Source organism: Lagopus leucura, unplaced genomic scaffold (genome assembly GCF_019238085.1).
Source record: "Lagopus leucura isolate 7727_CA_CO unplaced genomic scaffold, USGS_WTPT01 Super-Scaffold_100021, whole genome shotgun sequence".
NCBI classification, from domain to species: Eukaryota; Metazoa; Chordata; class Aves; order Galliformes; family Phasianidae; genus Lagopus; species Lagopus leucura.
The window spans coordinates 7,541,328-7,563,706 of record NW_024962274.1 but is presented as its reverse complement, the minus strand read 5'-3'; the positions used below and the strand labels follow the sequence as shown (position 1 = coordinate 7,563,706).

The following is a 22,379-nucleotide window of genomic DNA, read 5'->3' as shown; positions in this document are numbered from 1 at the left end:
AACCTGGCCTTGAAATCCCCCCAAATCCTCAAAACTATTTTCTCCTCTTCAGAATATCTCCTGTTGTCAAGCTGTGATGTTTCCAACAGCTGTAGCCTTTCTCCAGGACCAGAGGATTCAGGAAGACAGAAACAGGCCACCTGCAGTGGCAAAAAGGATTCGTGAAACCTGGAAAAAGTCAGTCTCGAGTCAGAACAGTCTTCTGGATCAAACAGCAGCGCAGACTGTGCTCTAACAGCAGCTGGACAACTGCCATACGGGCAGAGTGGAGCACAAGACAGAAGGAAGATAGCATAACTAAAAGAAAGTGGGTGGACCAAAGAGAAATAAGTTTCTTCTTACACTAGCTGGGTTAATCTTTCCAAAACAGACTTATTAAATCAGAGCCCACAACAATATGTCTTTTAGAAAAAACTTATTATTACGGCAGAATAATCATGACATTCAAAACAACTGACATTTGTACAAAAGTAGAGTCATATGGTCAGCAGTGGACCAAAAGTAGTAGAAAGACCTCTTCCATGTACTGGTAGATGAACATTTTATGATGACAAAACCCGTAGCTAAAAGATGTGATACAAAACAAGTGTTCAGTCCAGCAAGGAAAAGAGAAACTAGAGCAAGGGTAAAAACAATTCTGAGAAACGCAGAGTAATGCAAATACAAAATTGTTAAACCCTGTGCTACATTAGCTGACCTTCATCTTGACAATTATACAAACAAACCCTTTTAGTTATTGGTTTTGTTTTTCCTCTGGCACATTGGGAAGCAATTTCAGCAAATGCATTTTGCAGGTGCATACAGCAGTTCTCTTTCCAGGTAGTTTTAACATTAAAATGCAGGTTTGTTCATGTACTCTTCCACCGTCTGGAGAAAAAAAGAAAGAAACAACTGACACATTATGGAGCAGTAGAGTAGTATAAAATCATTGAACCAAACCCTCATCTTACTTGAGGACAGTTGTAGTTTTGCATGGAATTAAACCAGATTAATGTAGATATCATGCTACTTTTAAAACATTAACAGCCTTTCAGAATCTGATCTTGAAATAACACATAACACAGCTGTGGCTAAACTCATCACGTCTAGGTAGCCACTGTGCCTAGCTTGTCTGGTTTCATATGCTAGTGCCAGCCCAATTTAAACAAAACTGGGAAACTCCCTACCCAGATCTACCAGCGCTGTTCCCTTCAGTACTCAGAAAAATGAAGTCAACACATTATATTCAATTTCTCCTACAATTGCTAGCTCAATGGTACATGTTACAGGAGAAAATTGCAGCAGTTTTGAATGAGTTTTACACATCTATGCCTCGTAAAAAAGCTATGCAGGTGTTTAAGAAAATGGAGTTTTCCAGCATATACTCTTTCCAATTTTAAACATTAATTGTAGGTCATTTGTTTCCAATGCATCAGTGAAACAGAGTGGATTTTTCTGTACCGACATATACACACCTAGACATGAATATCATCTTAGATGACTTACATATATGATTAAATAACTTAGGTACATATCATCTATTTAAAAAAAATGATAGCATTTAAATTGCAAGAATGCTGAAAAGCTTAAAGCTTCTGAAACTGCTACATTAATTGCATTGTTATTAGACTATTAAAATTGAACTTAAGATACATTGGGCCAGTTATGTACCGGTAGCACTTAGCTATATTTTAAACTCCTATCCAACAAAGAAGATGTAGGAAGATGAAGTGCTTGCCTTTAATCTTCTTCAGCCTTACCTCCTGCAACATGTCAGAGTCTTCTATGGCTTTCACTGCAGACCTCTTTGAAGTGTCTTGTACTTCTCCACCAATTATAAACTCATCAAGAATAAAATAAGCTTTTTCAAAGTTGAAGATAATATCCAGCTCACACACCTGGCAGAAAAAAAAAAACATTCCACATCTAAATTATTTTAACAGCATTCTAAGCATTACTGGACCAAAACAATTTTAAATGGTCAGGAGTATTCAATACATGCCCTTTTGTGTCAGGTAGCTAGGTGAAGGGTACTGCATCTTATTGCAGCTTCTGTGTATAGCAAGGATATTCCAGTTACTATACTTTGTATAACGCACTACCTACATGCTGGGTTTCAGAGAACAAAGCTGACGCTTTGCCTTACTAGTAAGGCCCACTAGCCTTACAAAAGGCCTTCTACAGAACATGTAATATGGGTTACATATGCTCACACACTTTCACAGGAGACAAACCCCCTGTCCCAGTGACCTTACAGTCACCAACTGTTTCTTTGTTTGTTTGTTTTTGACACAGTACAAATGTGAGTCAAGGCACAGTGATTTAGGTAAGAGACAAATTAAAGTAGTAGGAACAATTTTAAAAAGTATTCATAGAAAAGGCAGGTCATTTATACTTCTTGAAGACTTTTTCAAATACAAATTTCTATCCATTTTTAGGTCTTTTCTTTGGAAAAAAAAAAAAAAAAAAAAAAAAAAACAAAAAAAAACCCAACCCAAAAAGCTACTCCACTTTATTCTTCTCATCTTATCCATTATTATGGAACCACTCACTGTTTTTATAACTGAAGATAAAGGAAGGAGAATTAAAACTACCAGTTTTGTTATTTTTTTTTAAAACACTTTTTCTCAAGCTTCCCCCTTAAAATTCTATTCCCAGAAAAACATACAAAGTATCAATATTAACTTTGTTTGGGGAGAAAGGATGTAAAATTGATCTTGTGTTATTTTCAGCACTATTTTATGAAATACACTAATTATTAATTTCCCTCTGGACTGAGGAAGAGTGTGGGGCAATTAGTGTAGAAACACAAAACAAAGCAGTTATTGATGTCTGTTTATCAGTCAGCCAGAAACACAATTCATGCTGGAGAGTGAAACTTACATTTCCAAAGTATCTGTCCAGGAGTTCTACGTATCGATGAACAACCTCTAGCGTCAGGAGCTCGTTATCCTGGTCTTCTATTGCACAACAGAAATACAAACTAGCATATCTAGGAAAATGAAGACAAAAACACGAGAGTGAGCAGCTGCACACTCAGTGCTCTGCTCTCAGAAGTTACACAAGTGATAGTTAATGACTGCCTTGTTTCTAAAATAGTCATTTTCTTTCATCCTCACAGTGTCCTGGAGAACCCTGAAGATTTGACAAGTTAAACAAATCATTAATTTAGTTAGAAAAGCAAATTCCAACTCTTGTCAAAGCAGAATACCTATGATGCTGGTCTGAATAAAATGAACAGCAAGTCGGTAGTACCTTAGAGGTCTCCCTCACCTGCTGCAATAGCACTACAGTAAGTGGAGTTCATTAAACTATAGAATGTGTCACTGCTGTTTATTAACAAAATAAAAATATGTGAAAAAACGGAAGAGGAAGGTATTACATCTCACTAAGCCTGCTGGGTATCGAAGGACTGACTGCGTTTCATTTGGAGCCAGAAAACAAAAAACGAGTTAGCCCAATCAATCTTGTTACTTGCACCAAAACTTTTATTTAAATCAACCCAAGATGAGATTCTACCTCAACTCTCTGGTGCTGTGGCTGGAGCAGCTCTTATCAGACATTTACATTCAACACTTCACAGCAAGAAAAGCTATTTTTTATCTAATGGGAGACATCACTTAGTATGGTGTGCTGTACCTTCAACCTACTTCTGTTTACTACTTACCTCTTTGCAAGAACTAGAAGTCAGTTACTGCTTAGCTTTGTGTAACTGGGGGGCAATGATTTGTTTGGAAAAGGAAATGACAACTAACACTTTCCAACAAATATTTCAAAAATAAAATGAGACAAAGTGCTGAAAGTGCCTCAGAACTCTTCTTGTACCCTTTCTCAGAGTCTGATGAAGCCTAACTAACACAAGTCAGAAGACCACCCCAAAGAATGCCAAGGGGGAGCAAAGTCAAAAGCCTCCTCATAGAATTTCAACCACTTACACTTACTACATTTGTCTTATTTGACAAACACTGCAAATATTTTTTTTACCCCAGAATTTACCCTGCTTATTTATCCAGGGCTATTGTGCCATTAGACTCACAATGGCAGGTTCCCAACATCTTGCTCTTTAAAACAAAAACCAACAAACCCCAAGTGCTAAAGTGAGCCATTGTTTTCCCACTTGTAGCACATAATTTATACGAATAGTAATTATATGTTCTCATAAAATTACTCACACCTTTTGTAAACAAGCTTGAGGTCTTTCCAGTCAACAAAACTACTTGTTTTTTGATTGCGAGACAAAACAATCTGAACAATTTCTCGAACGATCTTTTTCTTCTCTTTCTCAGGTAGTGTCGTATACCATTTCTGAAGCCTTAATTTCCCCTGTCGACTGAACAGCAGTATAAAGTGTATCTAGAGCAAACAAAGTGACATGGTTAACGCTGGGGCACGGACTCAGCCCCAGGCAGTGCAGGAGGCATCCCTGTGCCTGCCAGGACCCCTCAGGGTCAGCACAGGTCTCCGACTGTCCTCTGATGGGGAGGACTGAGGACTGGCTGAGCATGGAAGCTGGGCCTCTTCCCCCCTGTCTCCTGTGCCATCCCTGGCAGACCTCCCCTCCCTGCATAACCTCTCCCACCGCGCTTCTTTACCATGTATGACTGATCACTGTGCTTTCTATTTTGCTACATCACCACCTTATGATAGTGAGAAGAGGGGCACAGCTCTTCCCCCAGCAAGATTACATGTTAGCAAAGGGGATGAAGATGTGTAACACAGCAGGGCTAGAGAGATCACAGATGCAGAGCATGGCATGAGAGGAGAACATAACACCTGGGTAGTGATGGCCCGTCACCAGGTTCTGATAGTGCACTAAGTGCTCTTACTGATCACTGCGTTCCTACAAGGAGCTACTAGGAGCAGAAGGAAGAAGCCAGCTACTTTGGGAAGGGAGCTGGACTAGATTTTTACAAAGAAATCCCTGGATTTTGAAACACAGATGAGTCTAATGACACAAGGCAGACCTCAACAACCAACAATGTTACACTACAAAAGCACTACATGTAGAGGTCTGAAATTTCAAATTTCAAAGCCAGTCAGAATTTTACATGATTTGATCCATGATTTTTGCATGCTTAGCATCGGCAGTGTTTTTGAGATACACAAGTGCTACATTTTAAATGCTGGAGACCCTCTGGGAGAAACGTATCAATCCACATATATACAAATACTTCCATAAACTGATTGAAGAACTGACCACAATAGGTCTTTAGGCAGCACAGTTAAATCATTTACCCACATCACAGAATGAGTGCAGGAAATCTATCTTAGGATGACACTCCTCTCAACAGGATGCCCCCTGACAAACAGCAGAACCCAGCGGGGTTCGAGATGGTGGCAAGGGAGAACATGAACTGCTCTGCCTGCACCAGACATAGGCACTGCTCCTCTCCACCACGCTGCAGCCAGGCCCGCCAGGAAGCTCACCCAACTGCAGCCAGACCTGCATGGCCAGCACTGGGAGGAGGAAGAAGCACAGGAGCCTCCTCTTCTTCACCTGCAACGTTTGTAAGCTCCCAGCAGAAGGGAGCCCAGGACTGGCAGGCCCCTGGCCACGTCCCCATTTTCATTAGCCCAAATCCAGCCCTCCCTGCAGATGCAGCCTATGCCCTAGCCCTGTTCCCTCCTCCTTTCCAGTCTTGCCCACTGCTGTGCCTGTGCTCCCGTTACTTCACCTATTCAATAAGGCCTGAAGTTAAAGTTTACAATTACTATTAAGATTACAATGCAGATATTTGTGAAGAAAAAATAATTCCATGTGCTAGTGAAATCCAAGCAGAGAATTTCACCAGAGAAGTTTCTGCTTAAAAGAAGGAAAAAAATTGCAGCTAGATTTCATACAAATCATAGTTCATAACCATTCTTTAGCTATTAGGTCTCATAGCAGTTGGGTAATCTGAAGATAAGAGTTCTGATTATTGGGAAAGATTTCAAATACGGGAGCACTGTAAGGGAGGGTGGATGCTTTCACTCATATCTGCCTGTGCCAGGATCTACTATTGGAAACACGGCCCTCACTGTCGTTAGAATAATGTGCTTGATAGAATTATGAGGATGTTCTAGCTGCCTTGTGGTGAGCACTGCAGTCATTTCCAGATGTGTTTGCTACATAAAACAATTACGCTACTGGCAATACGCATGGCTTGATTACAGTGAAGATCAAAGCACCGTGTTCTTCCTTTTCTCCATCCATATTGCCAGCAGCTTTTTGACGTGGTAACATCCCAGCTGTCGGGGTTACCCCTGTGCAGCAGATGAAGGGACAGTACTTATTGTCTACACGCTTTGTCCAGAGACAAGCTGAATGAAAGACTCTTTTGCTTGCTGCACAGCACATTCACTCCAGAGCCTTTGAAAAGGGGAGTGCACTCTGAAAAGCAAAATATGGGTTTTAAGATTAGAGCAGCAAATCCGCAGGTGTCCATTTAAAAGCAATCAGGCACAGGTAGCAGCTATTTGATAAACAAATTTCAAAATATGTTGAAACAGATGGGAGAGGATGACCATATTTGACTGAAAAGGCACAGCATCAGACAATGAATCCCTAGCAAAAGCTGAAAGCGTGTACAGCATAACAAGGTCACGCTGTTTTAGACAAGTTTCTAACATCCTCAGGAAGAAATACCTACTTAGAGTGCTTTAACAGGGGAAGGTAATTAAAGGGTATTCAGGTTTAGTCTCATTTGCTGGACTTAATGGGTCTTACATCTGAGATCCTGTAATTAATGAACATGTCTTTCCAGGAGAGCAACCCTACGCCTTTAGAAGGCTAACTATCAATAAGCCAGGGAACTCGGTATTACTGCCATTTTCTCCTGCCTAGCATACTTCAGCATGTGCTTTACCCACAGAAAAGTGAGCTGCTCTCCATTTCAAATTACTTTGAAAACCACGCTGCTTCTTGTACAGATGCAGCTGATGTTTCACCAGCTCTTTCATGAGTAAAGTTAGGGCTACCGTTATTTGCAAAAAGGAAAATCTACAGACTCTCATCAATGCATCAAGATTCATGCACAGGCTTCAAAACTCCCACATTTTGGGTCTTCCATAGCATGCTCTATTTCATATGCAAAACGGAACTGCAAACCCTGAAGATCAATTTTACTCTTATGGAAGTATTTACAGCTGGCAAACAGCTCTTCTGTACTCCATCTCTAGTTTTACGGTCTGCAGAAAGATAGCACACCCCAAACTGCAGATACTTAGAAGAAAAATACAGACTTTTTCCCCCTCTTTTCACTCTTCTGCCTTTTTCTAACTTCTAAACTCTATTCAATCTGGTGAACTTTCTAAGTAAGCAATATTACATTCTCAAGAGATTGAATGGCTTAATTTCTCTAAGTGTGAACATCAAATTGCCCAGCCACACTGACATGATACAACACATTTTTCAATCTCACTGCCCTGTTGATTACAGCTCACTGGAAAGATTTTGATGCATCAGTACACCTGGAAACGTTCAAGTACTGCGTAAACACAAATCTAACAGCTCATCTGTTTCTTGCTCTTGGACTGTGAAAACATGCTTCCTTTTCCACTGTGCCACTAATAAGATGGATGTTGACTAAGGAACTTTGGGTTGGTTTTCAGCAGCCAAGCTACAAATAGAGGTATATATTACCCTGCAACATTTTACTGATTTTAGTTCTAAATCCGGAGGACAGCAAAGACAGAAGACTTGTTTCAAACCAAGTAGCCCCAAAGCAGAGTGCTTGGTTTCCTTTTGGACAATACCAGGGTGTGCTGGCTCTGACTAACAACCACCAGACACACAGGCAAATGCCAGAGAGCATTTTGAGGTCTGCGCTGGAGTAGGTCAGGATGATATGTGCAGTTCCTGCTGTCTTCAAATGTGGAGTCCAGATGAGACAGCCTTCAGTCTGGGGGTTGAGTGTAATTTTATTAGCTAGTTTTACCAAATCAGACCCAACCATTTACTGCACAGTGCAAATGAGCTCCCTAAATGTCTGTAAGTAGCCAAAAGGATGCAAGCTGTATTAGCAGACCATTGTTTGCTGATTGGAGAAAACAGATATATATATATTTTAATTGAGGATTCAAACCAGGTTTCTAAAGCTGAACTGTTTGTTCCCTTCCCTGAGCCAGCTGTAGCTATGTTATTTAACAGGTCAAAAAGTTACAGGCCTTCTGTTTTATTGAGATCTATGAGACTAGTCAAGATAATACACAGTTCCAAGGCTACTGGAAAATCAGACAGTAGGCTTATTGACAAAATAATTACAGAGTATATAGAACAGGCATCAACAACATCAAATGCAGAAGTTTTACACCCTAGCCCAGCCAAACACTTCACACTTGGCTTGCTGGTTGCAAACTTGGGTCACTTGTGGCATTTACAGAGGTTTCAAAACACACAAATATGCACTGCAGCATTCAGTAAGACTGTCTAAAGGACTGCAGACGACACTACATTATATACAGAGCAAATCATCCACAAGGATGTCAGTGAAAAACACTACACAAGAAGACAAAGCAGTTTTCCTGATTCCCGGGGTTGCTTTCCCAGTTTGCTGCCCAATGATATAAATGCTTAAGAGATGCCACGTTTCTTCCTACAAAGTGAGCTCAAGGGATCTGCGCTGCAGGGATCTCACGCATCCCACTGCAAGAAGAACCCATGCTAACAGTGCTCTCTCCTCATCCCATGAGTCAGCATACAGACAGCATTTGTCAATCCGTTTAAAACCTGTCCTGTTACACCTGGCTGCTCCAGGTCCCATGGTAGGAAGACTCCAAGAAGCCAGGGAGGAAAGTAAGGAGCTGGAAGGCTGCAAAGCGAGGCAGGTCCCTCTCTGCTGGATGCTTGGCTTTGGCAAGGAGTTGCTCTGTGAGGCAGCTCTGCTACTCAAGCAGCACAGTATTTAGATTCTGCTTCAGCTGCCACCCTCCCAAATTCAGCAAAGAGCTCTCCCTAATCAAAGTCACCTTTATCAAACAGACTCCCGAACAAGTAACTAAAAATGGTGAATTAGGAATTACCATCCTAACATGGATGGCTTGGCAGAACTCAGAAACTTCAGTTCCACTTAAAGCCTGTAAGTTTAAGGCTGCTGTTGGCAGCAGAGGCAATATACGACAGTTTAACGAAGAGAAGCTCACAGACCACATCAAAAGAAAGGGTAATGGAATGAAAAAAAGCCACACCTTTGGCTGCTGATATGACAACCACCACTAACAGCAGTCGGGGCCAGATTGACCGGCTGTACACAGTTGAAAGAAAGCAACTTTCTGTCATAAAGCTCCCTTTTAACTTATTTCTTTGAAGTCTGCTTTATCTGCTTTATCCTTCTTTATTGCTTTTGTCTAGCTGAGTTCATACTCTGCACGCCTTCTATGATTTTTCATTCCTACCTCTGATACAAAAATTTCCTTCTCAACATAGATAGGCATCCAGAACTTTCATTTATTAGTAAAGGGTTTTACAAAGCATCTGGAAATTAAAAAACAAAACAAACTACTGACATTATCCTTTATTTTAATATGGCTTAAAATGTCCATGAAAAATGTACAGTTACTGTGAGCACACACACTGCTTAGAAAGTCGGGCTGTTAGGGTATGACAAGAAAGATGGATTGAACAGACACCTAATCACCTATCACACTAACAAACTCCTGCTGCACAAACTCCTCAACTGGCCACTGATCTTTAATACATATATACTGAGGTCAAAAGGACTTTTAGAGCTAAGGTGCAAAATAAAAAAAAAAAAAGGAAAAAAGAGACCTCACTAAAGATATTAATTTCCTTTGTGTGTTGTAATTAGTAATACATCAGAATGAAATGCAATAAAAAGAAGTGCAATCCAGTGAAATGAAGCTAAATGCAATTCAATGCAATGCAGAGCAATGCAATGCAACCTTAAGCCTAAAACAAAGCCATGCAGTGGAATGCAAGGAAATGAAATGCAGCATAATGGAATCCTTGTTACTGCTACTACAACTTTTATTCACAGTAACACAAAAGCCCCTTTATATTAAATACTGTACAATCTTAGCATTAACATTTAAAATACAGTGTCTCTCTGATGTAAGCAAGTAGGAAAAGGAAAATAAGTGAGAAAGTAAGTGAGAAAGCAGCAATGTAAGAATACCCAAGCAGTGTACTGCTGCCCAACTGGAAAAGAACTCCTTCCAGCTTAATCTTCATTAGGAGCATCTCTGCACAATTTCCTCTGGACAATGCATCCAAAGTCCATGCAATAAAACCTGTGCCAGATCATTACAGGCACACGTGACCATATTTACACACCAGTTTTATTCTTTTCAAGATGAAGAAGTCAACCCTATTTTATTACTGAAGAGTTTCAACTAACCAGCATGCTAGCACTGAAACGATAGGCACTCACGTAGTACTGATCCAGCCAACCACCTCCCTAATAGCCTCACTACCATTAAATAAACTATTATTGAGACAGTGTTGCTGAGCTCAAGCTCTGAGCCAAACCAACTTCTGACCCTAACCAAGGATGGGAAAATAATGTTCAAAGCAGTATCTCATCCTAGTGCACTGCAGTGCTTGCACTTGCCCCCCAAAGCAACAGAACTTGCTGACACGATGGTTAGAGCAATTGCAAACTGCAGTGACAATGCTGGTCAAGAAAACGGGCGTGAGGGTGAGCTGCTCTGAGGAGGAAATGAGGCAGGAGGCCTCACCTGCAGCACTGCCCCAGTGACCTGACTCAGCAGAAAGCAGGGCAGTGCCAAGGCTGTCTGTGGTTTGTGGGGGTGTTCAAATTCCTTTCATTCCAAGAAGTTAAAGACGGTGATTTGTCTCAGCCCCATTGTGTTTTACAGTCACAAAAAATAAATGGAAAAAAAAAAAAAAAAAATCCCAGTCTGGTTCTCAAACCCCTGGCAAAGAAACAGAGCTAAAATCTAACCCACTGGACTCTGGCAAAAGGTGCGGCCTCTGTTACTCCCATTTCCAATCTGTCTTATCAGTTATTTGCAGAGCCCTGCTGTGCATACTGTAGTGCTCTTCCCTTGCTTCTGACCTCTCAGGAGCAAAGGAGGAAGGCTCAGCCCTGGAGCAGGGCACACAGCAGGTGAAGGGTGTCCCCCAGCATGCCTGCCTGCGAGGGACAGCGCTGCTGCCCAGGGACAGCAGCTCCCGCTGGGAGGCAGCACCCAGGGCTTTGCAGCAGCCCCACACCTACCCCTCTGGCTTCCATCTGTCTCAACAGAGACTCATTGGGAACCTGAGCACTGGAGGCAACAAAGACAGATGTGAGTTTGGATGGTGTTTGTGGGTAACTTTGAAAGAGAATGGAAGTAATTTTCTGGAAACACTGAAACACTCCACTGAGGCATTTTCAGTAGAGACATGCTCCATCTTCCGCTTTAATCTTGCAAGGAGACTTTCCAGCTCCTCAGCATGGGAGTTGTCAGGTCTGAGCATTTCGCTGTAGGTCATGCAACCATTCCCATGGCATTTCTAAAACTCCGAGCAGACAACCAGACACTCTCTGAACACATGACGCAAGACATAAGGCACAACATGGTAAGCTTCTGCATTTTCAACAAACAAAAATAATCCATTTCTTATTTCCTTGTGCCTCACATCTACTGCCTGCCTCAGGGGAGGTGATGGCCATGCAGGAATCCCTGCGCTGGTGGACAGAAACTGCAGGCTGCTGAGCAAATCTACCTGCAAACAGCAAGGCAACCACATTTACTGTATGCTGTAGAAGGCTTTTAATGCCCTCTTTTTTCTTCTCAGGTCTGGACAGAAAACAGCAGATGAACATCTTACACAAACCCAGTAAGTCAGGGAAGAAAAAAGACTGCTGCACAGAGTACCCACTGTTACATCTCTCATATTGAGAAGCATAAATCCAGGACACATTAGACCAGGAATACGTGCCTGGCCAGAAAGACACATCATTCTTGCCTTCAAACACACAAACAAATTTTAGTTCCCAGTTCTAGCCCACTGACTCCACATACTTATATTCCTCCTTGCAAATGAAACACCATTTGTGCACAACTGGATCTTACACTGCTTTATACTGCAATGTCTGCAAATATAAAAAGGCCCAAGGCTGGCCGCTCAAAAGAGCTTGGCTCAAAGCAGCCAAGCAAAGGCAGATGACAGCCTGTTGGAATAGGGCAGCAGGGAAACAAATGGGAAGAAAGTTTAATTAGTAGATATGCATGGGTGATATAGAAAGAATTATTTTTACAGCAGCAGTATCATTTTAATTTAGGCATCACTGGAAAGAATACAACTGGCTTGCACAAATGCCTGATGTACGTGCCAAATGCTGAAACATAAATCCTCTAAGCACTGCAGCAAGAGCTGCTCTATCTGCCTTCTTTGGCCCAGTGGTTTCCTCTGTGCCTCCATCATTTTGCTCTTTTGCATACAACTGAGGCCTTCAGAAGGTCTACAGCATGGTTTGTAAAGCACAAGATTCTTTAGTAATTAGAGGAAAAATACAGAAAAGCTGCAAAGGCACAAACATTTTCACATGGTCCATGCACTAAGCATACTACCCAGAGACTGTAAAGGATGAATCACAATTACTGCCAGTGTAGCCAGTAAAACAGTGATGCTCTGTAATGAGTGAGTACATGAGAGAGAACATCCAAAACTAAAGAGAATCACATCAACAGCCAGAGATTACAGATTTCCTGAGAAGAATCTAATCCTAATAAACATTTTTTCCAAGTAAATCTCACAAAATTGTATTCACAAGTCCAGCTAAATAATAAAGTGGTAACTGAATACTGAATCGTGGATTCCCCTCAAGCCCTGCTCTGATCTGTGCATTTCCCAGGACAGCAGGCTGTAAGAAGCAGAGCATGCATAAAATCATTCTTCTGGTGCCCTTCATTCTCCAGAAAATACAGGGTTTCATGTTTAGGGCCAGAAACTGGATCCAGACAACCCACCCGTGGACCCATCTTCTACAAACTGCATGGCTTGACTACCAGGACACCCATTATACTCCTGGCAGTGGATTAAAGTCTCATCTGCATGAAAAAAATATTCCCTTTTCTTTACATTTAACGTCTAGAAATTTCACAAATTGTATCCTTACCCATCTGTTAGGAGGCATTCTTTACAGCATTCATGATTTCATACATTTCTGTTCTTTCCCCTACAGTATGTATTTCCAAGCTGAGAAGATCTGTCAGGATCTCCTCTAGTGAATGCTACTCCAGTACTATTACCCACTTCCATACTGTTCACTACATGACAAACATTGCACATACTCCCCCCCACACCATGATGTTTAACACTGCTTCCAACAACCACATTCATTTATTTGTAGTTTTCTCTTCCTCTCCCATCTATTTTTATCTGCTGCCCTTCACATCCTTCCAAGTTGAATTCCTAGAGGTGAGGTTCATTGCCTCTGCTAGGCTGATACACAGCTATGCCACTGAGGGGGGAAAAACATGCAAGGTTTAGAGCACATTCTTCTCCAAATCATTGACAGTAAGTTCTGCACAACACTAAAAATATCTTTTACAGACCTGTTTTTACTTTAGCAGTTAAGGGCACTGAGAACGTTGGGATACTCTCTATTCAGTAGAGCTGAGTTCATTTACAAACACCAGGCAGGAGTCACCACCTGCACTCACCTCAACCAACATTTCCAGCCAAGCCTCTAGATCTGTGATGAGTATCATATGCCTTGCTACACGGAAACACCACCTGCCAACTCCCTTCCAAGCACACAAAGTATGTCTTCAGAGCCTTCTGCTCACCAGGGGCTTCTTTTGATCTTTCTCCAGGGCTTCAGGTCACAGGTCATGCCAACATGTACTGATGCTTCACACTGTACTGATGAGCAGCAGAGGCAGGAGGGAAGCAGGACTTTTCACTCTGCAGGCACAAGTTCTGCACTCAGAACTGTGCAAATAGAAAACTTGATAATACTGATAATGGTGAGGTGGCTGTGGGATCGTGGTGTTGCAACACTCACAGGCATGAAAGACTGCAGCAACACATGTCCCTGGGGAAAGAAATTATTTTCTCTGTCCAGTCCTGGCTTTCACTTTCTGATCTGTTGAGACCGCAACCCTTCTCTGCTGCAGCCATACCCTGTCAGAGAAGAGAATGCAGTCTTTTTTCTAAAAATCCTTTGTTCTGCAGTCACAAGGTAGCAGCTGGGCAGTAATACAGTCATTCTCAGCAGGACATGACGCTTGTCTAAAGGGCTCCCCTGAAACCAGCCTGGAAATTTGCAGCACAGCAAACAACGGCAACAACCCTCTTGCTGAGACACAGTACCATTTGCAGGAGTACCTTCCATTCCAAGTCTCTAAGCATTTAACACTGGTGGCAAGCACAACCACCTAATTCTAAACAGGAGAAACCGATCTAAAGGAACCTTTAAATGACCTGTTGAAAGTTCTTCAGTTGTCAGCCCGAATAAGGTTTATTCTTAGTCTGTAACCCAATAATCCTTAATTCTTGACAGCAACCCAGCACATCAACCCTTCCTGGAGAACAGGCAGAGGAATTTTAAGCACGAGTACTTTGACAAAAGCACCCTTTCATGGGCACTGGGTCTACAACAGGAGAACAGGATAAGGCTGACAGCACTGTTTGGTGTAACAATGCCAGCAAGTGTTTGCACTGTGAGCTCAGCAAAGGAATAAGAATACATGCTCACTTTACGAAATTACAGTCATCAAACAGCAGACAGTCCTGCTAATAAGTAGCACCATTGTGAGCACCGCTCCCTTGGGATCATCGTGAGTGCTTTGAGAACTGGCATTTGTTTAGCGCACGCACCACGGAGAGGTCTGAGATCAGCTTCCCCGAAATCACCTCCCATATTTACTGACCTTCAAGGGCACAGTTCGAACTCCGGTTATTTACATAAGCGTTACATCAGGAAATGGATATGGAGAGCTGTGTCAAGAGGTAACTGGAAAGCTTGCATATATGTGTGTATATATACTGGGACTTGAGGTATAGAGACTGCATTGCCATCTGTATACTCATTACTGCACAGATTTTACATGCAAATTTGAACGCAGGCACATCTTTCCTTAGACACAAAATTAGACTAATACACGAGGAGGTGCATTCTGACAAAACCGCTGGAAAGAAAGCAACTCAGCTCCACTTCTGAGGATAGAGCCACACGTCAAAATTCAGCCCGCGACGAAAGCGCTATGACTCGGTGCAGCTACACTGCCATCACTGAGAGCAAAGATACACACAACAGGCAAACTGCACGACAGGAGCTCTGGGCATGAGCTGCCCCAGGTCTGATAATCACCGAGAGATGGTTTCTCAATTGCATAGCATTGCTGAGCATCTTGCTGCTCGAAAGCCCACAGTCTCCTTGGGGAAAGTCCAGCCATTATTCCGGGAATGTATTCCAGGGATGCAGGCCACCGCGTTTAATAAAATAGAATAACGACCAAGCAACCTCTCCCGATCCCAGCAAACAACCACCAGAGCCTCTGCGAACAGCCTGAACGCCCAAGGGGCTGCCCATAATTCAAAGGCTGCCCACGCCAAGCAGCCACCACTCCTCACCGTGCTGCAACGTAGTGGCTGCCGGCACGCAGCAAGGAGCAGAACCAGGCTCACGTGCTCTCTGTTAAACAGACACGTTACACCTCATTGCTTTGCTGTGAATTACCCCCTATCTGAGCGGCTGTAGTTCATCTCAGAGCCCACCAAATCAGGGCTCATCTAACTGCACATACCGGCACCGTGATTATTTCTGAGCCCGACGAAACAACTTCATCCACGCGTGGCACACGGCAGCGCCGCGGCTCGGTCAGCTCCTACAGGGGACGCAGCCAAGCGGCCCGCAGCACAACCAGGGCGGCAGGGAAAGGGCCCTTCCACACGTGCCGCCCCGGAAAGCCACTGCTTGGGCTCCACCAGAAGAACCCACGTGAAACCAAACCCGATATTCTTGCAGGCACTGAGCTGACTCGAACCTCAGCTCCTCGGGTTACTGGTAGACTTAATCAAGTCTCTGCGGAGCAGCCCTATTTTCCTGCTTGGCTACGAAAGGCCGTCAGCGTGACCAGGCTCACCCCGCGGGCCAGAAGGGAGGAAACAAAAGGAGAAACGCAACGTTCGTTTCCCAGAACAGGTGCAGACCTCGCCCGGGCTCTCCTGGAAGCTGCGTTCCCGCTTCTCGTTAGAGCTGGGACAGCCCTCCCCCTACCTGCTAACGAACACACGTTACCTCCGCTTAAGGGCACCTGGGGCCATTCATTCTCGCAGCAATACTCACAACCCCAACTTTCCCTGCTCCGGGACCGAGGTCTGCGCTCCGCTCCTGCTCGCTGCCCAGTACGCCGGGACGGCGCAGCCGGACAGCAGACCTTCCCGACCTCCCCGCGCCGCAGAGCGGGCCGGAGGCGGGCAGTCCCGCGGAGGCCGCGCACTTACCATGGTGCCGCGGCGGCGGGCTGAAGCCGGTCCGGCCCGGCCCGGCTGGCTGCCGGCTGCCTCCCGCCCTGCCCGCCCGCGGCGCGCCAGGTGAGGCCCCGGCCGCATCGCGCCTTCCCACAATGCCCCGAAAGGAAACTCCTCCCGCACCTGCCGCCGCCCCGGGCGCCGAGCCCGGCGGGGAGCCCCGGGACGGGACGGTTCCGCCCGGCCGGGCCGGGGTGCGGCCCGCAGAAGGCAGCTGTGGGGCCCGGCCTCCAGCGCTGCGATGCAGGGACCGGAGCGTGCCTGGCTCCTGTTTGAATACCTGTCGTGTCTGGGCTTTGCTAACCTGCGCTTCGAGCCTGAGCTGGATGAGAGAGCAGGATGCGAACAGCTCTGCCAGCTGAGCAGCAAATCCATGCAACCTCTGGCAGGGATTTGCTGATAAATAGCAGATGCCAAAAGAATATGCAACTTCCACAGGCACAGCGTTTGAGTCAGAAGCTCTAAATCCAGGCCCGAGGCTGCTGAAGCTCTTATTCAGAGATTGATCCATGGACGAGATTCCACAAAAACATAAAATGGAAAGAGTTAGGGTGTTGAACTCCCACATATGCAGTCAGGAGAGATGTTTCCCCATGCATGGTGTGCATCTAGCCACACACTGCTCTGGATTCAGGATACGGTTCTGAATGCTACAGGGAGAGCCCTGCCCTCTCCTGCACACAGTGCTGGACCTGTTGAGTCATCAGCAAAATAGGGAAATCTGAAGGATTCCAAAGGCTGCCACTGGGGAATCCCTTTCCAAGCCTCTGGCTTCAGCAAAGGGGGAACATCCCTTGGACAAAAGCAATTGTGTCTGCGCAGTGGAGACAGCAGTGGGGTGAAGATTGTTCATGGTTAGAAATATTTGCAAGAACAGAGGGAGAAGGGAGGCTGCCTACATGTCAGAAACGTTCCTAGTTTTCTCCCTGCAAAAAATGGAAGAATTTATGCTGTTTAAAGGGAAATGCAGGAAGAACTAAGCCTTATAACTAACCCAGGCTGAGCTAGGAGGAGATGCCAAACAAACAAACAAACAAAAAAACAAAGTAAGGTTTTACAGAGAGAAAACATTATCACTGTGACAAGTTTCTAGGCATGCACCTATGTGTCAGCCTATGCCTAAATCTCTCATTTGACTGTATCCTCTTAACTGTAAAGAAAACACAATTGGTATGGATGTGTATGCAGGGATGTGGTCCTTATGCTCATGTAGAGTTGTGGAGGTAATTTCCACACTTCCCTCAGCATGCATGACCCCTGCCCTCTGTAAGCTATGATCTGACCTGGAAGCATTCATTAAAAGCTCCGTTTCTGTTCATTCAGTTCTTGTTTCTCTTTATACATAGTGGTGAGCACTGCCCTTGGTTGCTGCTGGCTGATGAGTGCTCTGGTTTTGTTTCTGTAGTGCACAACACAAGAAGCACGAGTCCCAGCTCCCTGCAGACCTCACCAGCGCTTCATTTGCTTCATTCACTCTAGGCCTATAACATGGCACTATATCAACAGACCACATGAAAATGCTCTCCTTTCACACCACAGCTGTGGTGCCACACAGCACCAGACACACTGATTTTGCTGGGGCACTCTTCTGCCATCAGTGGGCCTGCCAAATAAACACTTATTGCTATCAGCATCTGACAAAGTAGACCAAAACCTATTCCTAGAGTCTCTGAAGGTAGCTAGGATGAGTCAGTAGGCTACAAAAACTGCCATGCTGACAGGCAGGCATACTGTCTTCCCTAGAAGGTCAACGTTTAGTTTCGCCACAACCACAGAATCATGCTTCTGTCCCATTGAGCCACCAGCCCTCCCTACTTTGCCCTGTGCAGAACAACAGAGAGCTCCTCATCAGAAGCCAGATGTTCCTCAGTGTTGCTGATTGAAAATGTCTCTAGGCACCACTGTGGAACTCCTAAATCTCCAAAAACAAGCTGCTATGCCAGGTACATGCACTTGGCTTTACCTAACATGCAAGAATGTAGATACCACAGTGCAGTTGTACTGGATCTGCAAGTATCAATACTTTCCAAAATGAATTAGAAATCAAGGATTGAACATTTCTTCCCTGCTCATTTCCCATCTCACCCACCTCCTCCTCCCCCCCAAAAAAAAGGTTAAAAAACAAACTCTCTTCTGCAGCCTACCTCTCACCTAGTTATGTTGTTTACTCCAGTGATGGGCAGTAATTTTTATTTTTTGCTTAATGTTTTGCCAATAATCTTACTTTCCTATGCAAAGATCTATCCTAAACAGGCCTATGACCTCAAGAAGTCTAACCCACTGCTTTTGTGGTTTTCCAAGTACATGAGAAAAAAGCTGCAACAACACATCATGCATACAGGACACGTTACTGTAGTGGCCAGTTTCAACATGTTAACGCCAATCTTACAGGTTAGCAAAGAGATGAATTTTGCTACCCTACAGAAATAAGGCTGCATATTAGGATCTTGCCTAAATTAGATGCTTACCAGAGCAGAAAGCCTGGTGTCTACTTAATGACTAACTGGAAGAGAGAGTCAGAATTCTCCTCTCTCTCGTTTCCTCACCACTAGCACAGTGTGCTTGTGTAATGTTTTGATAAGAAAGATAGCTCAAACTTCCAAAGTAGCAACTACTGACGATGATCAGTGCTGCACAGCAGTGAAAGTGGGGAAGCAGCTGAGGCACAGGACTGTGCCAGCTGCATTGGTGGAGTGAGCACAAGCCAAAAAAATGCCATATCGCAGACTCCTCAGGGTTCTTCCCTTAGGCCCAGTGAATTCATTTGAACACAAAAGCGTGCAAACAAATGCAAATGTATTCCTCTAACTCAAAATAGGCTGCAAAAGACTCTGAGGCTTCTCTCTTTCAGCTTCTGTCCGCCGGGAGAAAAATGCTCATATTCCTTTCTTAAGGCCCTTTGACGAGGCTTTTAAGGAAGGCAGACAGTGCTGTTTTTTTGATTGCCGCTGCATTCTCCTAGCCCGCATTCCGCTCTTCCAGCAGCCACATTCAGAAACACAGAATCTTCAGATCAGGTTACAGTGGCTTCGGTGAGGCTTGTGCGCGGAGAACTGCTGATGAGGCATTTTCTAGGTCCTAGGTGTAAGTTGTGGTGAGTTTCAACGTTATTCATTTGAAAATAAGTAACTGCTAAAAAAGTCGGATGTTCTGAACTGATGAGGTCCTGGACCTACAGCACGCTTTGTGTTAGGAAGGGAACAATATGCAACATTCTAATTTCCTCCTAAAGTCCTGCAACAGTCCTGAAACAAAACACCCTTTCATGGCAGGGAGAAGCCTTTTTGCTGACATCGATTCCCACAACCAGTGAAGCAGAACCTTTTACATGACTCTAGCCGCCGCACTCCACAGCCCCAATTCTTCAGCACCTAAACTGAGCTTCTGGCAGGCAAACAGAGCCACAAACTGTTTCGGGTAAAGCAACACTTTGTGAACCAAGAGGTTCAGGCTGATGAACGCTCCTTGTGACTTTCCAGGAGTCCTGCTGTGCAGGTTTTTTCCACTTGATACTAGATCCATAGAGGAAAGAAACAATTTAAAAGCCCAATCTAAATTCAACTGCAGGAGGCAGCTTTTAATTGCACTTTGGATCAATGAAGAAGCAATTTAACACTTCCTTGTGTTTCTAAGCAGGGGTTTGTACTTTTCCAGAAAATTCTCCCCTACTTTTCATACGTGCCCTTTTCCTCATTTGCTCATAAGATCTGCATTTTCCACAATTTAACAGCAGAAAAAGCATTAATATCCTTAAAGAATATATAGAATCGTTAATCTGTGCTACAGATTTTGGTATTTTATCAGTAGAAATCACATGTTCACTACGTAGTTCTGACATTTAAGTAATTTAAGGTACTAGTAAAGTGTTAAAAATAGCAGTCTCAAATTGTTACAGCCTGCAAGTGAAGTTATAGGGGTACACAAGAATTTAAAGTAGTATTCTGGTCCATTTCCCAGATGTGTAAAACTGAGAGCAGGCCATAAGGTAGACAGGCATTAATAAAGCTCTATCCAGAATTCTATTGCTATGAAGAGAAAGTGTTATTGTAGCCCTGTTGCATTCAGTTGAGTTATCAGATACTGGATACAGTCTCCTTCCTTACATTCCTTTAATTGGAAGGCTTGAATGCCTTTGCATGCTCTAACCATTTGATTTTTTGCCCTTTCCAACTCCCTTCAGTTTCTCTTGTTTTTCTCCTTCCACTCCAATTGTAAAATGTAGGTACGTCCATGCCATGCTCTGCAACAGCAGTGCTCAGCTGATATTCTCGCACAGCAAAACAAGAGAACCACTGTTCTGGAGTAGCAGTAAGATTAAAACATCCTTCACTGTCTAAAGCACATTTACATCCCCAGCATTTCTCCTCCACAAAAGGGCCACAATGAACACAGCTTAACAGCTGCGTTTCCTTATTTTAGATTATGTTTAAGAGATCAAGTTTTAAATTGAACATCCCACAAATACCAATTGGATGTGCAATATTTCTTCTGCCCTTACAGAAAACACCCCAACATTCATTTCTGTACCCTTATAGAAAACATCCTGACATTCTCCAAACCCAGTAAGTACTATGGATCATCCTATGGATCTCAGTTCTTCCCTACTGATCACCAGCACTGAAAAGCAAAGTGTTAACCAGACAGCTGGGACAGACACCACACTGTCAGAGGTATGAGAGGTAATGCTTTTTACAACACTTTTTCCAACCTGCAAGAGCTGTGGCAAACAGAAGAGCAATGATAAATGGCTGCATTGCTGTGAGTGCCGAATGAGTTGGGATCTTATAACTGAGGATGAGATAACAGGTCAATTCCTAAAGACACTCACCTTCCACATCTGCTGCCTTAATTCAGCCACTGCAAGACCATCTCACTCTTACAGATCAGAAGGCTCAGGCAAGCAGTTTGGTTGTGTGCTTCAAGTGCTCACGCCATTCATCTCAAGGAGCCAAAATCCAACAGAGACATGCTGCTGCAGAAGAAACCTGGAGAAGGAGCCACAAACTAAGAGAGAAAGAAGGAGAAATGTAATGAGAACAGAGAAAAGACAAAAGACAGTGACTAGAATAGAAGAATAGGTATAGCTTAGCAGCAACTATGTCAAGGAACTCTGGCAAACAGTGCCCACTCCTGATCAGAAGATGCACTTCAGTTCACGAATATTTTAAAGCCCTTTGACAGATACGTACACATAGATCTTAAGGCAAGACAAAAGCATAAGAAAAACAGGCTTCAGAAAAGAAAGATCAGTATAGGTATGTGGGGATTGTGAAGCTATTTTTACTTTAAAAAGCAGCCATGAGGGCAAAGTTAAGAGAAATTTTAACGCTATTCTGTATCATTCCCTATGAACAGGGTAAAGGAAAGGAAAGAGTACAACTCCATAACATTTGCCATAAAGCATTTCAGAGTAAGAAGGGAAAGATGGCATTAAAAACACAGATGAAAAATTCTAGAATTAACCTGTATTCTACATAAATTCAACTGGCTTTGGACTGGGTAAGTGCTAAGAGATCCTAAGCCTCTGGATGTCTTACACAAAATATGATTCTTAGCATACCAGGATCTCTCTAAACAAAATCAACAGGACTAAATAATTTAGTTATTTGAGTAGATGTAAGGTAACCCATAGTATTTATGTGACAAATAGCAACTCAAAGATGAACGCATTAAATATTCTGCAGACAAGCCAGACAATCCCACCCAAATTAGTACAATCACATAAAGTGTAAATCAAAGACTCTAATCTGTCTTCTCTGTGCACGTGCAGTTATAGAGCAACACCAGTAAGAGATCTTCCTGCAGCCTGAGTACACAAGCATGCTGGACATCAATCAGTCTGGCAACTCTAGTGACACTGAGGGCAAAAAAATTCTCCTGCTAGGTAAGCAAAATCATAGAATGTCTTGGGTTGGAAAGGACCTCAAGGATCATCAAGTTCCAAACTCTGTGCCAACAAGCAAAGGTTCTAATG

General features: G+C 43.5%; 1 protein-coding gene across 3 annotated transcripts; it reads right to left on the bottom strand.

Annotated features, from left to right (window-relative positions):
• Positions 1-398: 398 nt before the first annotated feature.
• AP1S3 (adaptor related protein complex 1 subunit sigma 3) lies at positions 399-21,293 on the bottom strand. 3 transcript variants are annotated; one of them, XM_042878508.1, is made up of 5 exons: positions 21,234-21,293; positions 4,154-4,332; positions 2,863-2,971; positions 1,740-1,877; positions 399-867 (listed from the first exon to the last, which is right to left on the bottom strand). In XM_042878508.1, the coding sequence occupies exons 1-5, from the start codon at positions 21,240-21,242 to the stop codon at positions 832-834; spliced, it is 471 nt and encodes a 156-aa protein (XP_042734442.1). In that variant the 5' UTR covers positions 21,243-21,293; the 3' UTR covers positions 399-831. The 3 variants fall into 3 exon arrangements, with proteins under 3 accessions (XP_042734442.1, XP_042734443.1, XP_042734441.1); XM_042878509.1 differs by lacking the exon at positions 21,234-21,293 and adding an exon at positions 16,379-16,435; XM_042878507.1 differs by lacking the exon at positions 21,234-21,293 and adding an exon at positions 13,591-13,666.
• Between the last annotated feature and the right edge of the window lie 1,086 nt (positions 21,294-22,379).

Bases quoted from the DNA above. Each gene is read 5' to 3' on its own strand.
- AP1S3 (XM_042878507.1), bottom strand. From the start codon at position 13,638: ATGATACTCATCACAGATCTAGAGGCTTGGCTGGAAATGTTGGTTGAG. The intron at 1,878-2,862 runs GTAAGTTTCACT...TTTTTCTGCCAG, and splicing joins TGGACAGATACTTTGGAAAT to GTGTGTGAGCTGGATATTAT. The intron at 868-1,739 runs GTAAGGCTGAAG...TTTTTTCTCCAG, and splicing joins ACTCTGACATGTTGCAGGAG to ACGGTGGAAGAGTACATGAA.